At 45.9% G+C, this 25,536-nt stretch overlaps 4 protein-coding genes across 4 annotated transcripts; all 4 read left to right on the top strand.

The window, feature by feature from the left end:
• The first annotated feature begins 5,271 nt into the window (after window positions 1-5,271).
• On the top strand, window positions 5,272-7,082 carry LOC128728396 (calpain-A-like). The gene is made up of 2 exons (XM_053822022.1): window positions 5,272-5,361; window positions 5,430-7,082. The coding sequence occupies exons 1-2, from the start codon at window positions 5,272-5,274 to the stop codon at window positions 6,933-6,935; spliced, it is 1,596 nt and encodes a 531-aa protein (XP_053677997.1). The 3' UTR covers window positions 6,936-7,082.
• A 539-nt stretch (window positions 7,083-7,621) lies between these two features.
• LOC128728385 (calpain-A-like) lies at window positions 7,622-9,295 on the top strand. Its single transcript, XM_053822010.1, has 2 exons — window positions 7,622-7,711; window positions 7,793-9,295. Exons 1-2 carry the CDS (start codon window positions 7,622-7,624, stop codon window positions 9,293-9,295), a joined length of 1,593 nt encoding a protein of 530 aa, XP_053677985.1.
• Window positions 9,296-10,751: 1,456 nt separating this feature from the next.
• LOC128728374 (MAPK-interacting and spindle-stabilizing protein-like) lies at window positions 10,752-11,769 on the top strand. The gene is made up of 2 exons (XM_053821999.1): window positions 10,752-11,180; window positions 11,761-11,769. The coding sequence occupies exons 1-2, from the start codon at window positions 10,752-10,754 to the stop codon at window positions 11,767-11,769; spliced, it is 438 nt and encodes a 145-aa protein (XP_053677974.1).
• Window positions 11,770-14,085: 2,316 nt separating this feature from the next.
• On the top strand, window positions 14,086-23,078 carry LOC128720522 (calpain-A-like). The gene is made up of 7 exons (XM_053814196.1): window positions 14,086-14,182; window positions 14,259-14,417; window positions 16,390-17,910; window positions 17,996-18,137; window positions 19,605-19,856; window positions 21,700-22,026; window positions 22,095-23,078. Exons 1-7 carry the CDS (start codon window positions 14,168-14,170, stop codon window positions 22,178-22,180), a joined length of 2,502 nt encoding a protein of 833 aa, XP_053670171.1. The 5' UTR covers window positions 14,086-14,167; the 3' UTR covers window positions 22,181-23,078.
• The last annotated feature ends 2,458 nt before the right edge of the window (window positions 23,079-25,536 follow it).

Genomic DNA, 25,536 nt, shown 5'->3' with positions numbered 1-25,536 from the left:
AAAACGCCGCCACGCGTAGAACGTAGGACGATTAGTTAGGGACGAGCTTATCCCAATTTTTAACAACGACAAATTCACACCAAGTAGGCGCTTCCCAGCGCGAGCCCGAGTGTCATGGCTCGAGTTGATGAGTTTTTGTTTTATTGTTGTTGTGTGTCCGTAAGGATGATCTCTGGTGCATTTGTACGCATTTGAATCGTGTGTTTGAGATAATGGGTCGTTTTTTTTTGTCGATTTTAAGGTTTTTTTTTTCAAATTAATTTCCTTTACAAAATTGCAAACGTTGGCGTTGCGTTCTCACCCTCCGGGGGGTTGATTTATGGGGTGTAAAAAAAAAAGCTAAAAGAAATAATTAACCGTAAGTTTAAAACGATTTACTCAAGCGTGCGTGCCGGTACGCTTGGTGTATGTAATGGGTAATTCAAATATACAACCGTTACGTTTTCTGGCCGTTAAAGGTTGTGATAATTTAGCGAAACAGCGGGAAGCCATCGGTTGTGTTTATGGTTCTGTTTCGTTTGGGCATTTTAGTTTTTGCTTCTGTTCTTTCGCCCTCTGGCGCAATGGCCAAAAGTCGGAAAACCGAAACCGGCAAAGTGTTAAATTTGTTGTAAATCGTTGTTTGGAACCGCCGAAAGGTCCCGTCCCGTCCCGGGGCGTCGAATTTTCCGGTTCAGATTTCAGCTGTCGAATAAGTACATGAATAAGCGCACGTTGCGTGCTGGTAGAGGTATTGTTGATTCTATTTCCTGCAGCTAAACATTAAGATAACACACGTGATGTTTTTGATCGTGCCACGCCGCAGCATAGCTGACGAAGAGAGGCGATCGAGAACACCGCGTGGATCAGGTTAGTGAGAACGCTCCAGCCCAGAGGCTTCGGAGACAATGGGGAAATGTTTTGTGACTTAGCAAGGGTGAAGGTGTTTGACTTTCTCAGCAACAAAAAAAAATACACCCTCGCGAATGTACGAGCTGTTTCGTTGGTTCATTCGAGCGTATTGCAGACTGCGTTTTTAGGCAAAATTATTTCAATTTACCGAAGATTGTGAAACGAGAAGAAAAGCAAAAAAGCTCGAAAAGAATCCGGAATGAAACCTTTCTTCTTGCTACCCAGCTACGTCTAATTCGGTGTGTCTCTGTCAGGGTGGCAATGGAACGCCCTCAACGGCCCTCCATCTCATATACCGTCGTGTGAAATGTGTGTTAAATGTTACCGAATGCCGGTGATAGAAGTTAAGGGCAACAACGCCATTGCGCTAAACACCCCCTTTAAAGTACCACTCGCCATACGGGGGTTCCGCACCTTCCGTATGTTTAATTCCCGTTTTTTTTTCTCCTGCTAGCGACAGAACGCGAACGAGAGCAAAACACGTACACGTATAAGTAAGGATGAATTCTCCGTTGCCAAAATGTAAAACTCACGCTCATTAGGATGCCGCGGTAAAGAAGGGCAAGTAAGAAAGCCAGTTAAACTAACTGTGCCCCAATATTGGCGGTCGGCCGTGTGTGTGTACAACAACCATAAAAAAAACAACAACAACAAACATAAACGCGATAACAAATAAATGTAGAGCAAAATGAACAGGGACGCCAGTGGAGTGCGGTGAGAATAAATGTAACTTTGTACACAACTTGAACATTGCAGATTATTTTGATAGAATTGTACAGGATAATCAGTTTGTAAATCGACGTCCCCGCCGGTGTGGTGGGGGCGCGGGATTATGCGAAGTATGAAAAAAAAACAAAACCGTAGGATGTTTGGATGCGAAAAGTGGCGGGAAAGCGAACGATGGAGGCGCGCGTGACACGTGTTTTTTAATGTATACAAGGCAACACCTCCTGGAGTGGAGCGAGTTGTTACTAGCTACTTATAAACAAAAAAATAAATAAAATGGATGGATATATGTAAAAAAAAAATCCAGAGCCTTCGGGCCAGCGTGTGATTGTGTGTGGATGTGTGTATGTATGCGCGTGTGAGCATGTGTGTTAAGTGTTATTACATGGTTTTGAGGAGACGCGCCAAACCGCAAGGGTGGCGATAGGATTAAGGCAATTAAAATAAACTCTAAACTAAATGGCACCACCATCAGCTGCAGTAGTAGGCAAGCAGGATCCCCATCCCCCCCCAGAGTATAGATGTACATTGCGTGTTATCCACTTTATATTGTGCCGATTAGGACAACAACAAAAAAAAACAAACACACACACACACGAAAAGAACACAAGTCTGAGAGGGCACTCGGCAGGCTTTCAAAAGGGTGGGGTGAAGGATAAAATAACGCGAGAAGGATAAACTAAACCGGAAGCCGACTCCTCACGACGGTGGCAGGACGATGGCACGGTTGTAGTGTGGACGCCGTTGTGAAAATGCTTTAGAACTGGACGCTTTTTTCGTATTCAAGCTGTAGCGGAACTAGGCAAGTAGCATTATACAGGATACTGAACAAACAAAAAATCATAATGAACATAAAAAAAACGAGAGCAAACAGAAACGGACAGAGGAAAACAGCACAACCTCTTATACATAAACGAATATACATATACCCACATTCTCCCAAACATACACGGCCCAAGGGAATTGAATGGCGAACGGTGAACGAAAATGGCTTCCCGTCCTGGCCGAAGGATTGACTCTTAAGTTCGGTTGTTTCGGGGATCGTTTCGAAAGAGCTCCAAGCCGTTGCAGTAGCACAAGCGTAAAGCAAAACAAAAAAGGGTATGCCTAGCCCGATAAGGCTAATAAGGGAAAACTCACACCGCACAGTCTCAGAGATGAGATGAAATGGCGGTGTATCTACTGAAAGTTATCGACGTGATACACGATAGAGCAAAAAGCGGGGAATTGCTTCCGTTTCGGTGCCACCCGTCACCGGGTCCCTTGTAAAGGGGTTTGCGGAATAAACCCCGGGGTGGGCGCACACCCTTGGGAAGGGGAAGGTTACATTTTGATAATTTTAGCCCATACAAAAAAATAAACTTGATGGAAACCAGGGCCAGGAGCAGGTGCAGGCAAGTCGGGGCACTGTTGAAGGAGGAATGGAATGGATGCGACATTCAAGAATATATAAATAAAAAAATATATATATACACACATACACACATATATACATATACATATAAAAGTAAACTTATATTTATTTTTATATATTAGAAAAAACAACCAATACGAGCCAGGGCAGGTGAATGAGAGGACATTGAATGTTTGACAAAATCAAAGGAACTCCTGCGAGCAGGAATGTCGGAAAATCACGCAGTGAGACAACACACAACCAACCAAAAAACAGAAAACACTAACAAGGTATCCTAACGATAGAGCCATCGGGCGCCAACGAGAATTGAGAAGAATTGAGAAACAAAAACGCGATCGTAAAAGAACAAACTAAAAAACAAATGGAAACAAACCAACACAACATGAAATAGAGCTAAATGTAAGTAACGTATGAGAATAATCTTTCGTGTAAACAAACCAGCAAAGCTCCACCCGGACACGGGTGTGGAGAAAAATAAAGAAAGCAGAAGTAGACATGTTAAAACAAACAAAAAAAATATATATACATAAATAAAAGGAGAAAAAACGGATCCAAGTGGAAGTAAAACATGCTTTAATGACGTATGTGTACATATTAATGATCTAGTGGAACATTAAAACAAGAAACACAAGAAAACACTCAGAGATGAGATGAGGCGAGCAAAGCAAACGAGCGCCTGGCAGGACGGAATGCGCTACGGAACGGCGCGCGGTATGCTAGGGAAGACATTCCGATCCTTGCGATCGCTTGCACGATCACGTCAGTCAAGGGATTGTGTCGATCACGAGATCGAAGGTAAACGGGAGATGTCCCTGTGTGTTCTCGCGACAACCGATCGCTTCGTTACTGCTGGGATTTCGTTTCTGAAGTTGACGTCGATGTAGCAAATACAGAAGCAGGTGAAGATGATGATGAAAAACAAAACAACCGTCTAAATAAAAGAAAAAAAAGTATGTAACTAAAAATTGAACCCTAACTAAGCTCATGCGCAGGTGTTGCGAACGAAAAGATGATAAAAAGAACGGAAAAATGTAAGGAAAAATGTGCGGAGTGAAACAGGCATGAGACAGAAAATATTAATGTTATTTATTTATTGATATTTATGTAAAAAAAAGAAAAATAAAAATACAAAAAACAACAAAAACCAAAACGAATGGAGCCAGATGAATGACACAAAAACCAGTGAATACATTCACCTACCACTACTAATAGGAAATGGACTGAGGATATCTCCTTTTGGACGAATGAGCATTGCAAAAGAAAAAAAAAAGCCGGCACATTTCGGAAGGATGGAAACCAAACCAAAAAACGAACACACATACTTACACTTGAAATCAGCTAAACACGTTTAGGTGATCGCATAAGGAGGGGCGATGCATTGGAACATGAAGATGGACGAAATTCCGATCGAACACTCGAAACACGGACAGGACCTCACAGAGAGGTCCTACACACGTAACACACGGTCCCATCGTAGCAAAAGGAATGCTCACGCCGGGGGGAGAGAAATGTTGTACGGAATCTTATCATAACTGACTAATAAACAAATAATGACAAACGAAACTACCCAGTGCAGCTGATTTCGCGTTTGAGGGCAGCATTTGATTTATGTTATAATTTGATTAAACTTATCATTGTGATAACGGATATGTGACAGGTGTCTAAACGTCCGCCAATGGTCATAAATCATCAGATGATGGATTATGATGTCACGGTAGCGAGTATCGGGATGCTGCGCCTCTGCCACATCGGCAGAGAAAGATTCTTTCCAATCCAGGCATTCAAGGCGAGCGGTCACATTCGAAACAAGCTGGAGAAAGGTAAAATTCTGATACGTGTAAAATATATCAAATTTAAATTCATGTACAGTATTTCTGTGTTTTAACTAATTTTTATTTGCGCAGGACAAAGGACGAACAGCTAAACGATACACGATACCCCTAGAACTCCGTCAGAAGCAGTAGCTTGATCGTGATGAAAGGTTTTCCTGTCACGAGACGGCAACGCCCACAGTGACTAATAACTTTGTGAGATCACCCTACTTTCGCTTTGAAAGCGTTCAACAGGAAAAGCATAAAACATCTTTATGTTTCTGAGCAATTTTTAAAAGTAACGACGCTAAACGATCATAAAATAATCTACGTATAAAAAGCCTTCAACGTCCATCGAAAGCTTCGCAGTCTTTTGTAACACGTCGTGAAAGATATTTCGCATACAACGCCTATCGTTTGTTGGAGAGAATGAATGTCATTCAGGTGAACGATTCCAATGACGACTCGCGCAAGTCCAATGAATTTAACTGTAGTACAGATGGTGATAATTTCGAGGAGGTTAGTGTGTTAGAAAACCGATTTTGTTGAAGCTGGACAGTAAATATTCTTGATCCATTCCATCGTAGATCAGTGGCGATTTCAGCGCGCTAAGGGCCTATTGCTTATCGCAGGACAAGCTGTACGAGGATCCCGATTTTCCGGCCAACAACTTCTCGATCTACCGGTCAATGCCGCCAAGCGATGATCAACAAGTGATTGAATGGAAACGCCCAAGAGAGATCGTCGAGGAACCGAAATTTGTGACCGAGGGATTCTCGCGATTTGACGTGCGACAAGGATCATTGGGAAATTGTTGGTTCATCGCATCCTGCGCCAGCCTTACTTCTCATCAGCGATTGTTTGATCGTGTTGTGCCAGCGGACAATGGTCAATTCGAAGATGATACGTATGCTGGATTGTTTCGATTCCGCTTCTGGATGTACGGTCGTTGGGAAGACGTAGTGATCGACGATCGTTTGCCTGTCAAAGAGGACAACACGCTACTCTACATGAGCTCTTCGACGAAGAACGAATTCTGGGCTGCGTTGTTGGAGAAGGCGTACGCGAAGCTCCATGGTTCATACCAATCACTCAAAAGTGGCACCGGACTAGAGGGCATGGTTGATCTGACCGGTGGTATCACAGTGGACTACCCATTGAAGGGCGCCGAACCGGCGAACATGTTCGAGATACTAGAACGAAGTTTGGCCCGTAAATCGTTGGTCACCACCGGGATCAACCAGGACACCCAGGATAGACTGAAGTCCGTCAACTTGGTATCCTCCCACGAGTACTCTGTGACGAAAGTGTCTCGCTTCGACGCAAACCTGCTGAACCTTGGCCATGGCCTCGTACCTAACGTGAGGCTAATCTGCTTGCGCAACCCGTGGGGAAGCAAGGAATGGAACGGACCCTGGAGCGATAGTTCTCCCGCGTGGAAACTGGTCAACGACGAGAAGATAAGTGAGCTGAACATCGTCAAAGAGGATGGCGAGTTTTGGATGGGTTTCGAGGATTTTGTGACGTATTTCGACGACATCAGTATATGCCACCAGTGCCCCAATGATTTAGACGAGCTCCAGAACAGAAACTTCCCCTGGGAGATGCTATGCTACTCGGGTGAATGGAAGCGAGGATCCACTGCAGGAGGATCAGACGCTTACAGCTTCTGGAGGAATCCACAATTTGTCATCACACTATCAGCAAATTGCTCTAACAGCATTAAAAGCAACTCTCTTCAAGATGATGAAAATGTGGATTCAAACACTGCAGTAATTATAGGGCTTATGCAGAAGCACAACCGTGAGTTGGGAACAGAATTTTTACCCATAAGGATCCACGTTTTCCCGATACCTGATCATGTGGTCGTCCGCCAACGACTCCTGTCGAAGCAGTTCTTTGATGAAGTCGCACCAGTCAATGGTGGGGCTCGTTTCGCACCCGAGCGTGAGGTTGTCGCAAAATATTCGCTGCCCGCCGGCAGATACGTGGTGGTCCCGCACACCTGGAAGCCAAAGCTGGAAGGCGAATTTTTCCTACGCATCTTTGCCGAAGGATCAATTGTCAACACTTGCAATTGCGATAACGAATAGGAATGAATAGGAATTACGAAACTCTCAATGGTGTATGGAATCGGACGCTAACGTTGATTTGTTTTTGCATGTTTTATTCTATATCATTTATTCAAGCTAATATGCTGCCAGTATAACCGTATGTTACCAATATTATAACAATATCAATGAACGAAATAAAGCAATGTATCGTTAATCATGCTATCTTGTAATTTATAAGAAGTATAACACCCTGAGGAATGCAATATGTTTAACAAGTGTGACAAATTTCGGACCCCAGACACACAGTGATGGGCTTATCTGCTTTAAATTGTTTTTAAGATAAGAGCAGTCAAATAAAAAAAAACGCGCTCTCAGAACCCCGTCAGCTGCATAAGCTGGAATGTGGCTGTGGTTTTTCCTCGCACGAGACGTCTACTGCCGCAGTGACTCATGATCGCGTGAGAACAGATCAACGCCAGTCAGGTGCGCGGAACGAGTTTGCAAGTTGCGGTACTTTCCCTAGCACGTATTTTTATGCGTACGTCAGGAGAAGCATAAAACAAATCTCCGCGTTCCGATGCACCGGTTTAGATACAGACGCAACGCGATCATTAAACAGGCTACGGATAAAAAGCCTTTGCCGCGCTCCGGAGGCTTGGCAGTCGAATGTGATACGTCGCGAAGGGTATTTCGCATACAGCGCCTTTCGATTATTGTGGCCAGCGATGGATTTCATTCAAGTGTTTGATTCGGAGGACGACTTGTGTAGTGCTGATGAATTTAGCTGGGATGCAGATAGTGATTGTTTCGAGGAGGTTAGTGTGCTGATAAAGGCGTTTTTTTTTCCTACAAGGTTAAGTCGTGACAATAACTAGTTTTGATCGATTCTTTCGTAGAACGAATGCAACAGTAGCGATTTTAACGCGCTTCGTGCCCACTGCTTATCGCGAGGCAAGTTGTACGAGGACCCCAATTTTCCGGCCAACAACTTCTCGATCTACCGGTCAATGCCGCCAAGCGAAGATCAACAAGTGATTGAATGGAAACGTCCAGGAGAGATCGTCGACGAACCGAAATTTGTGACCGAGGGATATTCTCGATTTGACGTGCAGCAAGGATCTTTGGGAAATTGCTGGTTTCTCGCATCCTGCGCCAGCCTTACTTCCCATCCGCGGCTGTTTGATCGTGTTGTGCCAGCAGACAATGGCCAGTTCGAAGATGATACGTATGCTGGATTATTTCGATTCCGCTTTTGGATGTACGGTCGATGGGAGGAGATCGTGATCGATGATCGTCTGCCTGTCAGTGAGGATAACAAGCTACTCTTCATGAGCTCCTCGGTAGAGAACGAATTCTGGGGTGCGTTGTTGGAGAAGGCGTACGCAAAGCTCCAAGGTTCGTACGAAGCCCTCGATGGTGGCACTGGGCGTGAGGGCATGGTTGATCTGTCGGGCGGTATCACAGAACACTACCCGTTGAAGGGCGATGAGCCAGCGGACATGTTCGAGATACTAGAACGAAGTTTGGCCCGTAAATCGTTGGTCACCACCGGGATCAACCAGGACACCCAGGATCGACTGAAGTCCGTCAACTTGGTATCCTCCCACGAGTACTCCGTGACGAAGGTGTCTCGCCTGGATGCACAGCTGCATATGCTGGACCTTGGAAACGGTCTCGCGGTCGATGTGAAGCTTATCTGCTTGCGAAACCCCTGGGGTCAGAGAGAATGGACCGGTGCTTGGAGTGATAACTCCCTCGAGTGGATACTGGTAAACGATGAGAAGATGAGTGAGCTGAACATTGTCAGGCAGGATGGCGAGTTTTGGATGAGTTTCGAGGATTTCGTGACGTATTTCGACGACATCAGTATATGCCACCAGTGCCCCAAGGATTTAGATAGCTTTCAAAACACACACTTCCCCTGGGAGATGCTATGCCACACGGGAGAGTGGAAGCGAGGATCAACTGCAGGAGGATCAGACGCAAAGAGCTTTTGGAAGAATCCACAATATTTCATTGAACTGCTCGCGAACAACTCCCACACGGAAGAGCACGCAAGCGAACCAAGCATTAGCGTAACTGTAGGGCTAATGCAGAAGCATCACCGTGCGGCGGGAACGGATCATTTGCCTATGAGGATCCATGTATTTCCGATTCCTGACCATGTGCTCGTTGGTCAACGGCCCCTGCCCAAGCGGTTCTTTGATAATGTTGAACCAGTTAATGGCGAAGCTGACTTCGAAACATCCCGCGAAGTTGTTTCGCGTTATTCGCTGCCCGTCGGAAGATATGTAGTGGTCCCACATACCTGGAAGCCTCGGCAAGAGGCTGAATTTTTTTTACGGATTTTTGCCGAAGGACCTCTTACCAGTGTTCGCTACAGCGATGATGAGGATTGATTTCGGTGACCTCAAGGACGTGTAGGGGCTAACCTTAACACGTTTTGTATTATTTTATTACATTTTTAACCATTCAAACGAATCTCATGTTACCTCTTAGATTACGAATATTTTAATGAGTTTATAAAAATAAACTAATGTATTGTTAAATCTGAAACATCTGTGTTACGCTTCCATGTAATTTAACGTATATTATAATTCGTCATAAGGTCAACGATCGAAATAAAAGCAACGCATCGTTAATTCTGTAACATCTGTTTTATGTCTCCACGCAGTGCGTGAAGTGTACCACTGAGTGGAATGCGAATAGTTTACCAACAATGTTCCATCCCACGCGACGAGTGTTAACAGAAAACCTTGTCACGTGGTGCAGATTGTAAACCGGTTCACGGAGGCGGCCAAATTTCGGGCCAGACCCACAGCGATGAGCGATGGAAAGAACGTCCTCCACCAACCGGTCGGTGACATCGGGAATTTCTCAAACTAAATTTGTCCATCCTCCTGCACCTGTGGAGAGCACGCAATGTTTTCCCCCCACGTGGGCGTACAAGCACGGAAGCAACTGTCGCAAAATGGCAAAACAGCATAAAATTATCATACGCGTAAAATCCCTCCTAGGGTACCTTTGCGTGGGCATAGTAACCGCGGTGGGGAACTTTTCAAGTTTCTTGTGTTGGCCACCCCGCGACAATCTGACACTTAGCGTGAGGGTTTAGTATCTCACCACGGCACTCAGCCAACCGGTTCATATAGACCCGGCGCGGTAAATTTCGCTCGCAGTCCGCTCAGTAGCGCTTCTCCGTTGTGGCGCTAAAGTATTCCCCGGTCGCGGTTTAGCGCGTTCGCAAAAGAAAACAGTTGCCAACAGCACACACCCCATTCGTTTGGTTTACGTGCGTGAGTCATCTCGTCGAAAGGGAGCCAACCCAGCACCAAAACATCTGACTGACAGCTCATCGAACTAGAAAAACAAAGCATAAACCAGCGCCAACACGCGGCGCAGTTGCAGTGAAATTTGCGTGATAGCCCGTGAATTCAGTGAATGCTGCACCCTTTCCGGTCTAGGAAACTATCGATCCGATGCTGTGCTGCGCAAGTAATTAGGGATTGCGTGTAAAAATAGCCCTAACGGTGCCAAATCATTCGCGTTCGTTGTGCCAAACGTGCTGTGTTGAGCATATTATCTAGTCAACCTGGTTAGTGTTGTGGTTTTTTTTCTCGCGCGCGCGCTCTCTCTCTCTCTCTCTCTCTCGCTCTCGTGTGTTTATAAACGCGTGTACGGGTCTCGCGTCGTGACGTTTCGTGTTCGCGGGTGCGTTTTTTGTTTCGCGGTTTCAAGTGCGTATCGAAGGTTAACACGGTGACCGGCCTTGATCGCCCCGGACGGGACACATATTTCTGCCTTAAAAGGTAACCCTTTCGACATAAGCAAAGGCAAACCCTATCGTCCTCGACGATGGCGTATTACAACCAGAACTACAATTACCCGAAGAACTGGAACGCAAACGGGCTCGGGTGGATTAATCCGGCCGCGTTCGCACAATCGCCTCCAGCCTCCCAGTGGCCAACCGTTCCATCGCCGGTTTCCTCGGGATACTCCAGTCTCAATCCGTCCATTTCCGGCCAATCACTCTCGTATGGGTTTAACCCGAACGTCATGCCACCATTGCCGGGTAGCGATCCCGGCTATCCGCCTTCAAATACCTACGTTCCCTATCCTACGATGGGATTTGCCGGTTTTGGATCGCCGTCGGACTTTGCCATGCCGGACCTGCCTCCAACCGTGCCTTCCGTGCTCCTGCGGGACAGCGAACCTTCGCCCACGTGCGAGGAAATTCCGTTCCAATCTATCAGCATCCCGATCGCGGAGGGAATGTTCTCACCGGTAAGTAAAGTGATGCTGCGTGTTTTTGATCACAATCGAATCGACCTTTTGTCAACAATATCGATGGCAATCGTTTCCATACCGGGTAAAGCACTAACCTTTTAAATGACTCCAAGATCAACCTCCAGACATGATCACGTTTGCCAGAACACGCGTCTTTGTTGTCTCTGCGCGAAATTCATATTTGGTTCAAGGAAGTGACTTCGTTTCGGTGAAGCGGCGCGAAAAAGTAGACAGGGATATATTTTTAGCATCAGTTCATCCGTTACAACTCGGAGTCGCCCTGAGTGGAGCTCGACGTGTCGTAAATTTCTGCAATTTGAACCGCAAAAACAATATCTGGAAATAATTATTTTTCCCGCTGCACACGTGCCACTCTTTGTGACCGACTGCGTGTTGGTTCTTTGAAGCTCGTGTTTGTTGTGGCTTTGGCACAAATTTATTGGCGCGACGGCGAGAAAATATAGTTATGGGCCGTGAGGGTCTACTGAGTACACCAACAAATAAATTGATTCTGCATTTTGCGAGTAAACGAGGACACGTTAAATGCTAATGCAAATTTAATTTACCCAATTGCCAGCATCCGTGATCGAATATGTTCGTTGTAAGCTATCGCAGATGATACAAACCTTATATCTCTTATCTTAGCACGTGGTCCAATGTTATCTTTTTGAAAGTAACCGTAACCGTAAGTTTAATTTTATCGTCAATCGTAAGAAATGTTTCAAACACTTCATTAACTTATACGTGATAAGATTACCGGAATATTTTTTACAGAGAATGCAGATAATATTTTCAAGGTTATGTTTGATAAGCATACTTTACTGTACATTAAATATCGCTAAAAATATCGCTCGGGGAACACTTACCTGCCGTGTCCAAACATAAGTTGCGTCGAATGCCCCAAGGTCTCATAACTAGGTGAGTTACCCGATTTCATTCGCGTCATTCAAAGAGAGTATCATCTACAAAGGGTTTGAGGGCCTGTTGTTTTTTATTTTAGCGTTAATAAGCTGCCATCGCACGGCTGCCATTTTGAACATCACTTAATTATGCTATGTTTTTTATATTGTTATTTTTATGTTTTATATTTAAATTTTTATCTTTCCTTATATTTTAAAACATTACGCATTGAACCTTTGGTAATGAACAAATTCTCACCATATTCACTCACAACATCCTCACATTGCTTGCGTTTGTGGGTTCCTTAAGGGGTCGTGTAGAACAACAAACTCATTTGACAGCTGCCGTGTAGCGCTGCTAGTCGGGGTTTGTTTGGGCTCTTCGTGATTTTTGTCAAAAAACGTGTCTAGTGCGTTCTGGCTTAGGTAAATTGCAACACAACATAAAAGTACAAATTGTTCTGTGAAAAAGTGTGCATAGTTCTGTGAAGTTGTGAATGGAAAAGCGCTAAAAGTGCGCTATAGTGGCTCGCCAAGCGTGTGTGCGATCAGATTCCAGCTCATGTGGTGACGTTCTTCACTCCCGCATTGGATTTTTTTTCGCTATCCAATGCTGATCCCATTGCGAAAGATGATGTCATCTACTTCCCTTGCGGCAGCTTCGGTGTCGTAGTTGCCGTGGAATGTTGGAACGTATCCAACGATTAGCAATTAGCTTCAGAAAAAAGTCGTCGTTAAACCCAGGGAATCATCTAAGGCCATTGTAATCGCTGTAAATGTGCAAACGCTGCGTTGTTTCCATACGCGCGCATGCTGTGATGTGTTTTGCGCTAGATGTAAACAAATCACTGTCATTAACTCGAATCAGCCGGAGAAATTGAGCAACAGGAAAAGAAATTAGAAACCAAATATCGCCCCGCAAAAGTGCCTAGCAAATCGATTTCGATGGGGGACAAATTCAAATTTTTCTACCCAACGCCCAAGCGTTGGTCGTTCTCGTTCTGTTCGTCCCAGTGCGTGTAAAAATTGGTTTAAGAGTGGATTTTATTTATAGCCATCTTCCCTCGATTCTGGCCCTCAGCGTTTGTCGTGTGTTGTGTTTTCGACGATCGGTTCAGTTTACGTTTCTTATGCCGCTCCCAAGCCGTTAAAAGCAACTTTACTGCCATGCGCGAGGGACATGGAAGGGCCACATTTTCACCCTCCTGTAGCGTGGGGGGTGTGGGATGAGTCGCTTTCGGGACCGGAAATAGGTCATCGTCTCCCTCCCGGTCGGGCTTTCTGTAGCTGGAGGTGAAGGTTGACATGGGTGTTGGGCAGGGCAGTTACACACCGCTCCAGATCGATGTTTCAGTTTCAGCTGACTCTGTGGTCCGGGTTACGGTGAAGCATGTTGCGATGGTAACGCCTCCTTGTGCTACGCATTCCTCTACGCAAGCACGCCGAAGGGTGTGCTGCGCTGTATCAAGCGCTGATGGGGATCAACATTAGTCACGAGTTATAATAGTTGCCGCTCAAATCGATTAGTCATACCGCAAATGCCATGAAAGGGTTGTTTGGGGCTACGTAAAATTGCTATATTGATGTTTAAATTACTCCTACTATATCAATTACTGTACCGGCTCCTTTGTACCTGTTTTTTCGTATTAATTGTTTGTCTTATATATCTTGCTGATAAGCGTTTTCTCACGATCCTTGAAATCAAAGACCTCTTACAATGTTTTGCTACCGATAAGAGCTGAGTGTTATTTGATTGCGAGCTTATCTGGCACGCGACCGAAAATGAACTTTCGTTTCATACCGATGATGGATGGTCGATTTGATTTGCTATAATTTTGCGGGTATTATTGTAAAGCCCTGCTGAAATGGCGAGAACGTGCCACACTTTGCGAAACAATTGCACGAAACACTTGTTGCCCATCGTACGGTTGATGTATATAGCTCACGAGCGTGTCATTACGTCGATGTACTAATCATCGATTACCGTGCCCCTCCTCTCACGCAGTATTCCTGCCGAACCCGGCCACGTCACGATAGAATAGTTCTCCCCCCACCGACCACCTACCAGCCAACCAGCGCACCACCATGGACGAGCTTAAGGTACTGGATTCAACCACGAAGCCGCCGAAAATTACCCCGCCAATGCTAACACTCTCTAATCCGATCCACATCGCAGGGCCTCCTGGGCGGGGCCGGAAGGCAACTGTTCGACGCGGCCGGGCAGGCCATCACGAGCGCGGCCACCGAGTACATCGGCAACGTCATCAACGAGATGTTCGTGAAGAAGGAATCCGACACCAAGCGCTTCCTGCCGAGCATTAAGAACATGAAAGTGGTAAGTGGGATTGTCGCCCCTTCTCGCACCGGCTGCCCGCGAACCAAGCCACGATGCGAGATGACCGTTCAATGTCACGTTCATTGGCGCATCATAAGCAGCAACCGGTTGACGGTCACATCTGCGCTCCTCTCCCACGGCAACAATGAACAAAAACCGGGCCCGTCCAACGTGCGATCAACCATGCCGCGTTCCACGCCACGCGCAGGTTCCTCGCTAGCATTGGCTCGAATTAGCATCCATTCGGAATCCAAACATGAAGCGTGCAGGGCTACGACTCGGGGCTACGAAACAACATCAGTCATTCAGCGAGCAATATCGTTCTCGTTCTCGTTCATAATGCAATCCGCGCGCTGCGCAATCGAATCGCCTTGGAATGTTTTTCAACAAATTCGCCAGGGAAGGACCTTCCGTTGGGCGACCTTCCGAAAAAAAGGAGAATGCATTTGAGTGAAGGCTGGGCTGGGTGTTATGCATTCCTAGCTCTAGCTATGCTATTGCGGGGGGAAAACAAACGAAAACTTTGCAAACAACGTGCCTCGCATTTCCGTCAGCTGCTGGCGTTACAGTTACGGGCGGAATAGTTTCCCCAGGCAACTCACACGGAGGTGTTCTTCTGAAATGTTTGCTAATTTTTAGACAATTTCCTTCCCCGTTCTTCACGAATGGTTTTCTTTGATTGATAAGAACTGCTGTGCATGAGGTGAACATTAATGCTTTTTAAAAGTAGCTTTCTTCGCTTCTTCATGAATGAAATTAAAAAAAAATCATCGTTTAGGCTCCGTGAGAAACTTCATTCTTTCCTTGCTAATCGGTAATGTTTTTAATTGCCAAAGTTTTCTCGCACGAAGTTCATTTTGCCTTCAACGGCCGCGTGTTCCTCGGACTGCTGTTGCACATAAGTTGTTACTCAGCTAGCAATAGATAGTCCTTATCGATTATTGCACCTCGATTAACAGCCGCTCGGTCCGTTACGAGGACAACGGCAAACGACGGGGCGCCCATTTTCGAACCGTTGATAGAAAGTGTGATTTTCCCCCATCTAGCGTGTCAGTTTGGCTGCCGCCAGCAATGAGAAACGTTGAGCCACAACCGGGGTGTTCTTTGAAGGCGAATAGTGATTGGATAACACTTCGAGCGCTAACGATGTCTACCGAAGGTGAAAGGATTCATAAATCCTGCCGTGTTGGTGTCGTCAGCCGGCAGGAATGTGTTGCTCCCGGTGGTAGAGATGCAAAATTGGACGCATTGTCTCCCGACGGGCTCAAAAAGGACCCTGAAGTAAAGGATACCCTGCAGAGTGTTGTTGAAGAGATTGCGGAGGTTTTGCCACATTTTAGTCGCCGCGGACGACGAAGGCGAAACAAGTTTAAAGATGTAACTGACAAGGTACGGTCGCAAGTGCTCAGTACATACCTTCAAATCCTTCTTTCTCGCGCTCAAGACCGCTTAGATTGACCTTAATTGTATGAGAGTGCCGGATTGGAGTAAACCAAACTCCCAGCGTGCCGTAACATCCGAAGCTTTTACTGCTCCACATGGTATCGATGTATGCACAGCGGGAGAAAACCGGATGTACTGCCGGAAAAAGGTCAACCATGTTCATGTTGCCCTAGCGCGATGTTTACCCAGCAGTAGTGTGTGTCGGTAGTTGAAACGATGCACCGCTCCGATTTTCATCCACACCATCCTCATTATAATCATCATGATCATCATCATCGCCCTGATTGCAGGGCACATCATCGTAATCGTCCTCGTACGATTCGTCCTCACTGTCCTGTGCATTGTCGACGGTTACCCCAAATACCTCCTGCAGCAAACAATCATCCTAAACGAGATGAGAATCGCGTGTGCTGGGTCAGGATGTCTAAGAAAAGTCGATTCGATGTGATCTCTGTGTTTGACGTTTTACCGCCATTTAAACATGCACTAATTTAATCATTTTATATTTCATTCTTCCCCCCGAATGTAGCTTGGAGACAGCAGAGGTGGACATCGCTCCAGTTCCGATGTGCAAGATTTCTATCAAATTCGCCAGCAGTGCCTCGATAATGGTACATTGTTCGAGGATCCCGAGTTCCCGGCCACGTCGGCTTCGTTGTTGTACTCGAAACGTCCCGACCGCCACTACGAGTGGCTGCGTCCACACGAAATCTGTGACAGTCCGGAGTTTTTCGTCGAAGGCTTTTCGCGCTTCGACGTGCAGCAGGGCGAACTGGGTGATTGTTGGTTGCTGGCCGCATGCGCTAACCTAACGCAGGATCAGCGGATGTTCTTGCGCGTCGTCCCAGAGGATAACAGCTTCGAGGACGGGTATGCGGGAGTGTGCCATTTCCGCTTCTGGCAGTACGGCAAGTGGGTTGACGTGGTGATCGACGACCGGCTACCGACGTACCGGGGGCAGCTGATCTATATGCGATCCTCCGAAAACAACGAGTTCTGGAGTGCGCTGCTCGAGAAGGCGTACGCTAAGCTGCACGGGTCGTACGAATCGCTACGCGGTGGTACCACGTGCGAGGCGATGGAGGACTTCACCGGAGGTGTCGCGGAAATGTACGACCTGAAGGACCAAACGCCACCGAATCTGTATGAGATCATCGAGAAGGGCTTCAAGCGCAATTCGATGTTTGGCTGCAGTATCGAGGCGGACCCGAATGTGCTGGAGGCGGAAACGCCCGAAGGTCTGATCCGGGGACACGCGTATTCCATCACCAAACTGCAGCTGGTGGACATTGAGACGCCCGGCCGGTCGGGTAAAATTCCGCTCATCCGGCTGCGCAACCCGTGGGGCAATGAAGCCGAATGGAACGGACCATGGAGCGATAAGTCGCCCGAGTGGCGCTTCATCCCGGACGATCAGAAGCAAGAGCTCGGTTTGAACTTCGATCACGACGGCGAGTTCTGGATGTCGTACCGAGATTTTACGCGGTACTTCGACCGGATGGAGATTTGCAATTTAAGCCCGGATTCGCTGAGCGACGACCGGGGCAAGATACGCTGGGAGATGTCGATGTTCGAGGGCGAGTGGGCCATCGGCAGTACAGCGGGCGGGTGCCGCAATTACCTCGACACGTTCTGGCACAACCCGCAGTATGTGATCCGGCTGGAGGATCCGGACGAGGACGATGCGGAAGGCAACTGCACGGTGATCATTGCGCTGCTGCAGAAGAACCGTCGCTCCCGGCGAAACATGGGAGTCGAGTGCCTGACGATCGGTTTCGCCGTGTACCGCGTGACCGAGCGCGACTTAGCGCAGAAGCCGCTGAAGATGAACTTCTTCAAGTACAACGCGTCGGCCGCCCGATCGCCCTCGTTTATCAATCTGCGCGAGGTGAGCTGCCGGTTTAAGCTACCGCCTGGCACGTACGTGATCGTACCGTCCACCTTCGAGCCGAACGAGGAAGGAGAATTCATTATCCGCGTGTTCTCCGAAGCTGCCAACAGTATGATGGAGAATGACGAGAATGTCGGTGTCGGTGACATCGATGATCGGGTAAGTTGTCGCGCAATCCACACATATCCTTGCGTGACTCCAGGGACATGTATTAATGTGTTATCCTCTTTCTCTTCTCTCGTAGATTGCGCCGGATGTACCCGGTTATGTCCAACCGTCCCCGCAACGGCAAGCCATGGAGCGTCTGTTCCTGGACGTAGCCGGCGAGGACGGTGAGGTGGACTGGGTCGAGTTGAAGCGCATCCTCGATCATTCCTTCCGTGACGGTAAGTTTTCAGTGCTCGCTAGAGCACCAGCCAACCGGGTTGTCTTTTCCACACTCCTTAGTAGATGTCTGAGTGCACCGCACTTCCTTGGTTCCGGAAAGGTACAATCGTTAGATTAAGCGGGATATATTGTTTTCCTTGCATGGAGACTATTTGTTATTGATCCGGTAAACGGGAGCGTATCGTGTGCTGCCGGGCACGATTGTCAAAGCTATTGTCCAACAAATAGAGACAAATATGTTACTTTGATAAAGGTAGATAATTCAATAATTCCACCCACTGCTAAAAAGGAGACAAAATTTTGTTATCTCACAGTTCAATTAGCTAAGGTATAGAAGTACCTCTTATCCTGCTGCACAAAGTAACACGATTGGATTACAGGTACTATATATGAAGTAATCCTTCACTCAGGTGGCATATGTTTCTAATGAATTAGTGAATTTGTTAGTGTTAGTACAACGTTCAATTATAAACGGTGTTGGATAGAAAATGTGTCTTATCGAAAGATATCCCAAGGAAGTCGTTACTTTTGAGTAGTGCTGCTGTATTCACTTTGATAGTCCATTGATAATTGATTTCTAAAGTAGCGTGACTCGCATGATTCGTTACATTTACCTAACGTACTAGCAACAAAGCATGTCACGGTAAGCTGAGTGTCAACTAAGCTTTACGTCAAGACCAAAATGAACCAAACGTATCCAACTACTCTAAATTCGAAAAGTACATGTTAGTTACAGAAGTCATAAGATTAGATAACTAGAAAACCCTTTTTTATGCTCTGTTACAACGGCGTTTAAATTTATGAATTTATGATAACGGTTAAACTGATAGAGCTGGGGCATGCTTTAAAAAAACTTATGTTTTTTTGGAATAGAAATAGTTAATTTGAAACTCGACCTTCTGCTACATACTCCTTTGTATAATCCAAAATTGGTCTTACTTTTTACATTGTCATCATTGTCCAGAATCTGTACGTTAAATTAGAAAGCAAGCGATAGAGCATATGCTAAACTAACTAATCTGTGTTCGTAGCCCATCCAGTCCGGTTCTCATGATATGATTGTGTCCTTCTTTTCTTTTTTAATCGTCACTTGTTTCGTCACTTTTATAACCATATGAAAAACATATATTCCTTTCTCATTTTACTCATGTTCCTATTGAAAAATCGAACTAACTACCATTTTGAATTCGCAACCGACATTTAACGCCATTATCAACCCGCTCACCCATCGGTATATCTCTGTTACTCGTTGTGGTGTGTACGTGTGTATGTATTGCACCTGGAACATCCATACGCACGAAACCCGCCCAAAACCCCGTGTCCCTTGTGCGGGAAAATGTTATCTACGGTGACCTCGGCGATGGGAAAACGAAACGATCACATAAACCGGAACAACCTAATCGACGCACGTGTCCCCGGCATCCGCTGCTTTCCCTGCGCCATCCTGTCGGGCTTCTCGCTTCTAGATCTACCGAAAACGTCCTCCCTGAATGGGCTGAACCGGCAGGCGTACGCATCGCAGCAGAACGCGGAATCCGGCCCGGCAGGCGGTGGGCCCGGTGGCATCGAAGATCTGCTGGGCATGCTGATGAACCTGTGCTGCAAGAACATCCTGGGGGCGGGCGACGGCGATGGTGGCGGTGGCGGTGGTCGCGGACCGCATCCTTCCGGTCCCGCCCCGCTGGATAGTCAAATCATTACGAACCAGGCGCTGCACGGTGAGAGTACATTGCAATCTGTATACGTTTTCCGGGCGCGTTGTGTCCGCATTTGCCCTGCTTCGGTTGAACGGATTTCCCATTTTCCGACATTCGGGAACGCGCTTTGTCTCGTGTTGAGGTCTGTAGGGATTATGAACTGTATGTAGACGAAAAAAAAGTGCTTAGTCACAAGGTGTGACGTCCTTGTTTTTCCTTCCAATCGGTACTGTTATCAGGGTGTCAGACAGGTATATTGTGCTGGTTCCTAGTAATTTAAGTTTTTATCACAAATCAATCGAATTTCTTGGAAGGATACCTTCCTATCTTGGTTTCCTATCTTAAGGAAGACTATCGCTGATACTGTGCGACGTATTGGCAATTTTAAGTCAAGACACGCGTTGTTCAATGTTGTGTGTGCTTTCTTTTGCTGGCTTGCTAACACAAAATGCTTATCTTATAATGTTGTGTGAACATTTCTCTTTTCCACGTTCAGCTCAAAACTATTGCATACCGCGCACAAACGTATGATCTTTTTTTATGTTTGTGTTTTTTTTTTCTCTGTGTGCCTTGCACCAAACCATTTTCTGCCTGCCATGCCAAAGGAGGCCTGCTTTTGTGTATTGTGTGTTTTGTGTAATTTCTGTATTTTTTTCTCGCTACTCAATCTACACCGTAGGGCAGGTGTGTAGGGAGTATTTATTTTATAGTTTGATCTAATTTTAGCTTACACCAGGTACGCTTAGGTTGTAATATGCGTGGGATTTCGTGTGGTTGAAACACGCTTCACGGGCAATGTGGTAAACGGATTTGCGCGATGCAATAAATCGTTGTTTTTTAGATAATTTTCCAACTTAAGGTTCCTTTGAGCATTTGTAAACAGTTTTCAATTGAATCAGGATATACATAAGTCTAATCAGCTGTATCATAATCTTATCTTTTCATAAAGTCCTTTATAAAGAGAGGTGCAAAGTTCTATACCCCCGATCATATGTTGCTGCCTCTTCTGATCCCTCACGAAACATATTTTCATTCTCGTTCAAATGCATTCATTTTATTTCTGTTTCATTTAATTGTCGTGTTATGGCGATGCTCGGAATTATCAACAATTATTCCAATGCGGGCGATAGTTTTCTGATAAAATATAATCACTGCCAAAAAGCTCTGCATTAATGAACAGGTAAAATGACACTCGATGTGGCGTTGTTGTTTAGTTTCTTCCTACCCAGTTACTGTCTAAGATGCTTACCGTGGGTTTAGGAAACTACCAATATAGCTTAATGAACGATCTTTAAGTAAAATAATTGTGTATATTCGAAATATCGGAATGAGTTATCAAAATACGCACCAAATCAATGTTAAATTTTAATTGAAGAAAAACAAACCAACTCATGGGTAAGCATCTTGCATTGATGTGCAAGATCAATGTACTATTTTAAGCATGTTTTTGAGTTCGTTGATTAGTTCTAAGCCTGTTTTAAACTCTGATGTATGCAAAAAAGCCTTGTATGAGGAAAACATTTCTTCTTCTATGCTCCAGTTGCTCCAGCTATTCAATCATCCTATAGGTGTTTTACGGAATTTAGTACTCCGACGTGCAACGTAACATTTGCTTCGTATATTTCTAGCCACCATCCATGATCCAGCACACACATAGTAGCAACGATCGTTTGACAAGTATTAAGCCCATGATCGTCACCAAATCCACTGTGATTTCACGATCCCTGATCGAACCCTATAGTTGCCTATCCCTTCTGACCATTGCAGTTTTATGATTGCACGTTCGAGCTGTAAAGATCACCACAACTAACATGATCCTTTTGCTTTCCATCACCCACTTGGTGCCTTTTTTTCCCACACTCAGATAATATCTCCTCGGAGGGCTTCTCGAAGGACGTCTGTCGGGCGATGGTCGCCATGCTGGACGTGGATCACACGGGCAAGCTCGGATTCGAAGAGTTCCAGCAGCTGTTGACCGACATCGCCAAGTGGAAGGCCGTGTTCAAGCTGTATGACACCGAAGGTTCGGGCCGGCTCAGCCCATTCCAGCTGCGTGAAGCTCTCAACTCCGCCGGATACCACCTGAACAATCGCATCCTGAATGCGCTGGTGCACCGGTACGGCTCACGTAGCGGTACGATACCGTTCGATGATTTCATCATGTGCGCCGTGAAGATCAAAACCATGATCGGTAAGTGGCTGCTTGTTTTTCTTCTAACCTAACCCATCCTAACATAATCGTGCGTTCGTCTTGTACAGAAATCTTCCGTGAGCGTGACACAGAAGGCTCGAACCAGGCGACGTTCAGCATGGACGAATGGGTCGAAAAGACGCTCTACTCGTAAAGCTGCGCTGACGAAGGGTCTCTTCCGTTTTGCATTTTCTACGCCTTTAACGAACAAACAAAACATGAAACATTATCCTTCCACTGTGCTCGAAAGAAAAAAGAATCTATTGCAATCGCATCAGGGCAACTATCTGTTAGCGCATAAGTTATTATTTAAAAGCACCACAATTATTGGTTTACACAACTCGTGGTTATCATGGCGATAGCTTGTTCTCACCGTACGACGGTGTAATTTATTCTCTTAAGATCTGCCCGTAACGCAGAGAGCAAATCAAATTCCTCGAAATCATAAAAGCTATTTTGGAACTTTTCACCGAAATTTTCATGTGTATGAAACTTATCTGAGACGCGCTTCACACCAACGGGTCCGTTATTTCACCTTGCTATCAGTTTGGCTACCTAATCGATAGCGTAGCGTTGTGATGAAATCGATAGAAAACTAACCCTAAATTTTACCACCGTACTCGAAAGCGCGTCAACGCGCTACAACTGTACCCTGGTGTAGTTTATTATCTCAATACCTACTCGGAACGCAAAGGGGTGAAGCGAATTCCTCGAAATGATAAAAAGGCCATTTGGTAAATTATAATCGAAATCTTCGTCTATAGGATACCTACGGATAGTTTTCAAACGCGCGCTTCTCGCGTAAGAGTCCGTTCACGATCAGGCTAGTTTCGTTGTTATACCCTGCTATCGGTTTGGCTACTTAATCGAAACCGTATCGTTCGCAAACGCGGTAAATTTGATAGACGATTAACCCAAAATTTATACTACCACGCTCGAAAGTGCGGCCACCTGGACGCGCCCAAACCGCACCTTGATGTTCACGTTATTCAAGCGTCGTTCATGTTTTAATTTTGTTACAATAAAGTTGTATTTATGAACTCTGCAGCTAATTTACCGAGAGGTTTTCGTAGTGCGTAAAATCGTTCATGGTGACATGGCGACCTGCAAAGGTGCATAGAAAACATCGTCTAGCGTTCAAACCACCAGGCGTCTCCATGCAAAAATTGGCGACAAAACGTGATCAGGAAGGTTAGTCAGGGAGTAGCGTTAAATTTCGTTTACGTTTCAATTACATGTTCATTTACATTCATTTACTTTTCATTTACATTACACTGCGCATACATTTCGGTAGGGTAAACACTACTCCGGTACTTAGTACATATGTCATCGCACCGAATGCCGTGTTGTGGGGATAAAACTAAAACAACACGACACGGGGAAAGAAAATATTTACATTCATCCTACACCCTGTGGCTGTGTCTTCCGCGGCTTTGAACAACGATTTATCGTGCCCGTACGAGTGACGGGAAATATTTCGAATTGTTTAAAAATCAACTGCCTAGCTCGTACGGTACATTGAAGCGAGTAAATTTATCGCTCTACCCTGTGCCGTGGGCCCTTTTAGAAATAATTCGTCCATTGACACATCCCATGGGGAGAGGGGTTGTAGGGCGTGGGTCGAGTTATTTTTGCGCTCGAAACGCTCCGCCATACGGTTGCTGGCACATTTGCCAGCAGATGTGCGCGTTTTTCTAGCCAGATTGGCGATCGCGTAAAGGGAAGGCTCGCATGTGCGCTGAATCACATCGATGCAGATGTTTGCGTTTGAATACGATGCTAAACATTACGCTGGCATATATTAGATTTAATATAATAAATGAAAGCGTACAATTCCCCTATTGTATTCAAATTTCAGAAAATTTTATGATTGGTAATATTGCTGAAATAACTTTCTTTCGACCAGAGCGTCTTCAGCCGTTCGAAGGTAAAATATTCTCCTGCCATCGAAGGAAAACTCGTAAAAGAAACTTATATTGCTGATGTTTTCCTTCCGGCACGCCTTTAATGTTCTATTTGCGTCATGAAGGAGCTCCTGGTTCTGGTTCGCGTCCCTCTAATACCTCCTTCCCATCCGCCATTGACGTGCGATTATGACTGGCCATTTTGGTGGTAGATTTTCTCTCTCAGTGGGGGCTTCCATCGCGTCAAGCGCGTCGAACTGTGAGCTCATCCGGCGATCTATCACCGGTTCCTTCACCGGTTTCATCTAGCGCATTGCTAACTATCTATCGATTTATCGATAAAAATTTCAACACCACCCCCGCCTACTGAGAGGCCTTGATTTTGACAGATAGCACAGGAAAGCCGACCGGCGTCCCGTGGCGCGTCAACACAGTGCAATCGGCCACATGTTTGCTCGTACCGTATTTAAGATACTGACCTTCGGGTTCAGGCCACACGATTTTCGGAAGCGAGTGAAATTTCCCTTCGCAAAACTCGCACAAAACAAAGCCCCAAACCACCAACCGGCCATATGTGTTCACCACCGGAACCGCAGTGACACGCATCGACGAGGAACGACAACGTTCGCTGGGAGCGGGTTATTTAAATTTAGCGTATGGCGAACAAGCAACCAGAGGTCTTCCTCGCTAAACTGCTCTGTCGAATTCACCACACTTCTTGGCCTCGGATTTCGCCAGATGAGTTCTATCCCGTTTGCGTTCTTTTCTAGCTTTGAAAATATGAAAACCTTTCGGCGTCTCCATCCATCCTTTGTGCCAATCCGATGTCAACCAACAACGCCACCCCACTGGCGATGGAGATGGCGCGAAAATGGAAGAAAAATCACGAACCAAAACCGAACCCAAAGATGGGGCGAACCCCACGAACGAGTCGACGCCAACGGCCGCAGGATGCAGCGTATACGGTCGGCTCCATTCATTGGCATCCGAACCAGCCCCCCAGTCGGGCGCCAGGATGATCCGTGAACTTGAAACGAAGGAAAGCGGCTGCTGGCAAAAGGAAAGGACAACGGAACGAAATTTATGACAGTCGCATGTCGGCTGTCGCCACTCGGTTTCGGGTCTTTTTTGTTGTTGTTGTTGTACGGTAGCCAACAATGCATCGGGGGAAGATTTTGTGCAGAAAGCATGTCTTTGTAAGAGGAGCTGGTTTTCGGTAAAATTGATTGCGATCAAAGTGACCATGGGATAAGGAACGTGTGGGCTGTTGAGTGCCTTATTAAATTGATAATTAATTTCAATTGGTGCCTACCCAAAAGCAAGTGTTAGTTTAGAGTAAGTGTAGGAAATCGATCCAATCGAGAGTGGTATTAACTAAAGAATTTTCTTAAACATCTCCAACAAAATCGAGCTAGATATCTGTGGGATTAATATTCGTAGCTGTCAGGCCATCGATGGAATAGTTTGGCCCAGTTTTCCGTCAATCGTAAATTTCCCCATACTCAGGGCCATAATTGCACCGGGTAAGCCCGGTGGTGACTGTACCACCCTCAACGGAAAACCCACCACCTGGCAAGTCACCCAATATGAGGTATTAGAAACAAAA

Source organism: Anopheles nili, chromosome 2, assembly GCF_943737925.1.
Source record: "Anopheles nili chromosome 2, idAnoNiliSN_F5_01, whole genome shotgun sequence".
NCBI classification, from domain to species: domain Eukaryota; kingdom Metazoa; phylum Arthropoda; class Insecta; order Diptera; family Culicidae; genus Anopheles; species Anopheles nili.
Note: the sequence above shows the minus strand (reverse complement) of the source record. Positions and strands in the feature narration are given on the sequence as shown.